The 5,091-nt window shown below is 38.4% G+C and overlaps 1 protein-coding gene across 1 annotated transcript; it reads left to right on the top strand.

The window, feature by feature from the left end:
- Positions 1-2,799: 2,799 nt before the first annotated feature.
- LOC130818483 (serine/threonine-protein phosphatase 7 long form homolog) lies at positions 2,800-5,091 on the top strand. Its single transcript, XM_057684673.1, has 3 exons — positions 2,800-3,852; positions 3,932-4,176; positions 4,995-5,091. Exons 1-3 carry the CDS (start codon positions 3,499-3,501, stop codon positions 5,089-5,091), a joined length of 696 nt encoding a protein of 231 aa, XP_057540656.1. The 5' UTR covers positions 2,800-3,498.

Here is a 5,091-nt window from a genome sequence, read left to right as displayed (position 1 = left end):
AGAATATGGGTTATTTATAAGTTGGTGAGTTGATGAAGATGATGTTGAGTAGAGATTTTGGCTGAGTTTTGGTATGGTATTTGTACTTGGGGATAAATGATGCTGGTTGTCTCTATTTATAATGGTAGAGAGGAAGTTATATTTGAGAGAGAGTAGGTCATCATGGGTGTGATGGATAGTAGTGGGTAGTATTTTAGGGTTTAAGGAAGTTATTTACTTGTCGGTTAAGTAGATTGAACGGAATGTCATAAAAGCCCTTTGATTAAGAGTCAAGGTCAACAACAAGTCAAAGGGTAGTTAGGTAGTTTCACAATGATAATTATTAAATAAATAAACAATTAAATGTTACCATAACAGTATAGAATTCTTTAGTTTGCAAAAATCTCCTCAAATTAAGTGATTGAGTTAAATGATATATTACTAGTTCTAGTGATTTAATTTCACCTTCTGTTTGGATAGCAATCTTTCGGACCACCATTCTCGGTCCTTGCGGCATAAAAATGCGTCCCGTGACATTCTCTCCCACTACGAATCCTTGACATCCCCGTTAAGCACAACCCTCAAATTCCTCAATTTTGTCCTTAAATTGCCACAAATCCTCAGACTTCTCTTATGTTGCCTTACTGTCCGGTTCGCCTTTCTAACAAACCAAGTACTCCTTGTAGCTTGGTGTGCAACGACCCAGTCACCTAGTATTTCCTCAATGTCGTCTTTATCAAATGAAGTCACCACTGCTGTTTGGGCACGATGTGACTCACCCATGGATGGGTTTTCCTCGTCCGCTTTGTAGTGTTTGAGCATGCTCATGTGGAAGACCGGATGGATCTTGAGCTTGCTAGACAACTCAAGTGTATAGGATACCTTACCGACCTCGTGAAGGACCCTGAATGGTCCTTCATACTTGCATACAAGACCCTTGTGCACCTTGCGGAAGACCTTCAATTGTTGGGGTAGTTGCTTGACCATGACAAGGTCTCCTACTACGAAGTCCTTTGGGCGTCTATGCTTATCCACCTAGGCACCCACTTCATCATCTTTGATGCTCAATCCAAGTATAACCTTACCACATCTAGTTGCTCATGCCAATCTCGTTTTAGCTCGCAAGTTGTCGGGCTACTATCCATGTAGCCAGATGCCACTGCTTGAGGTATCAAGGGTTGTCTCCCCATTACAACCTCAAAGGGAGTTTGTTGGGTCGACTTGGAGAGTTGTAGATTATAAGAGAATAGAGCCACATTCATGAACTTACCCAATTTTGCTGATTGGCACCTACAAAATTTCTTAAGTAAAGCTCTAGCAAGGCATTCACCCCCACCGTCTGTTCGTCAGTTTGGGGGTGAAAATTTGTAGAGAAGTGTACTCCAGACTCAAGCATCTTGAATAGCTCCATTTCGAAAATTTTGTTGTGAACCATTGGTCGCAAACAATTATAATGCTCATTTATTACCAGAATTTGGGCTTTTGTATGCAATGGGCCTACTTTCATCAGCTGAATATCCAAACCCAACACATCATGAGAATTTGAAATGTTTAATCCAATTTATCAAAAAAATAAACAAAATAATACAACTTTCAACTTTATTCCAAAACTAAGCGTAAAATTCCCAAACATGAAGTTTGAGGCTGTTCGCAGTCACTAAACAGGTCAAAAAAGAAAAAATAGCTGTTCGCAATTACTAACTGCGAACAGCTGTTTGACTTGGTTTGACCTCTTCGCAGTTAGTTACTGCGAACAGAATGCTCCACGAATACGCAGATCAGCTTCCTATTTTTCCATTTTTTCCAATTCTCAAAACCCTACCTTTCATTCGACATTCTCCCTCTAAAACCATAGATTCAATCCATCAATTTTTGCATTCCTCTTTCAAATTGGCACCTCAAAATTAGTCTGGGATATTGTAGCTTGCTCAAAGGTAAACTTGTTTGCGTTTTTTAGTATATATGTAGTTTTTTAGGGTTTTAATCAAATTTGCTTATTTTTTCAAATGTAGGTTACTAGTTCTTAAATCAAGATTCTTCTTAATTATCCATAATTATTCAAGGTAATTTTTAATTGTTTTTATAGCTTTATGTTGTTTTTTGAAGTATTGTTGTTGATGAGCTTATTGAATTAGTTGAATTCAATGTTGATAATATTATTAGAAATGTTGATGTTGATGTTGGTATTAGAAATATCATTTGTGAACTTATTAATTGATTTATTTTTTGGATTTTATGTACATTATATATGTATGAACTTAGTTACATTATGGACTTTAATAATTTTTAGACCAAAAAAGATTATAATTAAATGAATATAATGTACTTGTATGGGTATGAAGTTGATGATGATGTTGATTTTGTTTGTATTAATGTAGAAAATGGCATCATTATTTTATATGAGCGGTTTGTGGATCCGTGCTATACATCTCAAAGTTATGCAAGTACATACAAACATTATTTTATGCCAATGATCGATAAGAGGTCATGGCCGCAATACACGGGCTTTGAACTTAGACATGATCCCGATCAAATTCGTGGTAAAGGGAGGCCTAAGTCTAAGAGAATTGCCAACGAAATGGATGAGGGTAGAAAGAAACGAAATAATTATCGTCGTTGTGGGAGTGAAGGTCACAACACTAGAACATGTAACTCCAAGTGACATATACTATATATATTATACTAGTATGATACTCTATATCATATATAATAATGTTAAACTTACAAGACAAATGTAGTGATACATAATTACATAATAGGAATATTAACTAAAAAATTACTGCGAATACAGCAGTAGAGGAGATGGATCCAGCAGCTCCAGGATCAGGGGGAGCGGTTTGCACTGCACATGGTTGGTTCAGACCTTCTCGCATCTCCCCGAAGATGCTGATGAAGGCACCATTTCGAGGTACGCAAGGCGTACCTCTTATATATGATAGGAGCTTTATTGCTTACCGATAAAACAAACAACCAAATACAGCTTCTATACTTGACTTTACTTGACGACCCATGGGAGCGCATCGCCGAGTATAGCTGGGGCTCCGCAACCCTAGGAGACCTGTACAGGAGGCTATGTGGTGCTGCCGATAAGAACGTCAAGGAGATTGCATTTAATTCTAATTCGTTGTTGTTGAATTACATACTAATTACATTTCCAATGTTCAGCTGTGGGCGTGGGAGCATATTCTTATCGGCCAACCTTACAGAACCGTTGGTCATGGTGATGCTGCTCCTCCGCAACAACCCCCACCAGATGCTGCATATGGTTCAAGGTGAAGTTTTGCACGCCGGACACGCAAGCACACCGGGACCGGTCTCGAATTCTATCGAGATCAGTTAGACTTGCTACGATCCAACCAGAAATATTTTAGTACTCATTAACATTAGTGCAATTTAATTAACACATTACTTAGATTTTCATAACATGTATTTTAGTTTTTGTGGGACCCGTACCCTGCGGAAGCCTACGCAGCTGTACCCGAGCACTCGGGGATTCATTCAGGTACGTGGAGGGCTTCTATGCCACTCATATGCTTCGACATTGTCGAAGTACATCTACTAGAGCGCGTACTGCGCCAATATGGGTTGGTACAGGGCATTCCGCCGCCATGTGACACTGAACCCGAGCTGTACCTGATTTCGCGCAAAAATCAGGATACGGCAAACTGGATGGAGATCAACTGGCGCCACATCGCTCATTGGGATCGTAGACTAGAGCTGCTGGCCCAAGCTGCGTCGATCAATGTTCATGGCGCACCTACTACACCAGACTACTTGCCGTGGTTCCTCTGCATCACTCGCCGATGGATGACACCGCGTGGCATCATCGCAGCAGCACATTACGCACCTGCTGCTCCTACGATGACCCAATTCGTAAGTCTTTATTTGTATTTAAATTATTAAGTTGTCGATTACATAATATAATATTACATTAACTAAATATTAATTGCAGGCACAAGGTACGACAGCAGTGATGCGGTACAGCCACGAGGAGCCGGTAAGGGAGATTGCGCAAGGCATGCTCGTCGGCACGCAGTTCCAGCACTTCATACCGGAAGTCGCTGCAGAGTCCTCACCGGCTATCGCCCATACGCACGTCTCATCTCTTGCTTATGACTATCATTTGGAGGAGATGGACCTTTCATACCCTGTTGACATTGCGGGGACCTCGCAGGCTGAGCCATCACAGCCATCACGGTACCAGTTCCCTCCACTGCCAGAGCGAAACCTGAACACCTCTTATTACCGAAGGAGGCGTAGGAGACCAACGCAGTTGGATAGGGTAGATGAGGGTCGTGAGCGTTAACGTTTCCCTTTTGTGTATTTAGATCGAATATATATATATATATATATATGTGTGTGTGTGTGTGTGTGTGTTTATTTAGTTATATATTTCAAACATTTGTATATATTTTGTTGTATATATATATTTATTTACTTTATCATAGCCTTCAAGTTTTGACTTACGAATGTTCGGAGTTTTGGCGATGAATCATTTCGCCTGAAACATACATTGACTTGTAATTACTTATTTTAATGTCTCTAATGAAAATACAACAAATAACAACTCAATAATTAGGAAAAGAAAAATTATGTAATATAGTTGTTCGCAGTTACTAACTGCAAACAGTCCCAAACCTTAAATTTAAAAATTTCACGCTTAGTTTTGAAATAAAGTTGAAAATTGTATTTTTTTTTTATTTTTTAGAAAATTTGTTTTATCCTTCTCAAATTTTCACACATCATTCAGCACATAGGCCAATCTTGGAAACAATAAAAGCACTCAAGTGATTTTTTTACTGGAGTAACTGTTTTAGATGTGGAAACTTTTCATTTGGATTTAAAACATTATAAGATCTATTTTTGACCGCAAAAGAATTGATTTTGTATTGATTAGAAGATTAAAAATCAACTTGTATTATAATATATGCTATTTAATTCTATATGAGGTGCATCTCAATAAGACCTTCTCATATAAGAATTTGTGGATTAAAAATGTTTTTTCACTGTAAAAGAAGGAACAAGTTACATAATGACCCTGAAATTTTGACTTTTTCACATGGTAGCAAACGTTTTTTAATTCTTATTCGCATGGTTATCCTGAACTTTTAA

This window comes from Amaranthus tricolor, chromosome 1, assembly GCF_026212465.1.
Source record: "Amaranthus tricolor cultivar Red isolate AtriRed21 chromosome 1, ASM2621246v1, whole genome shotgun sequence".
Taxonomy (NCBI): Eukaryota; Viridiplantae; Streptophyta; class Magnoliopsida; order Caryophyllales; family Amaranthaceae; genus Amaranthus; species Amaranthus tricolor.
Note: the sequence above shows the minus strand (reverse complement) of the source record. Positions and strands in the feature narration are given on the sequence as shown.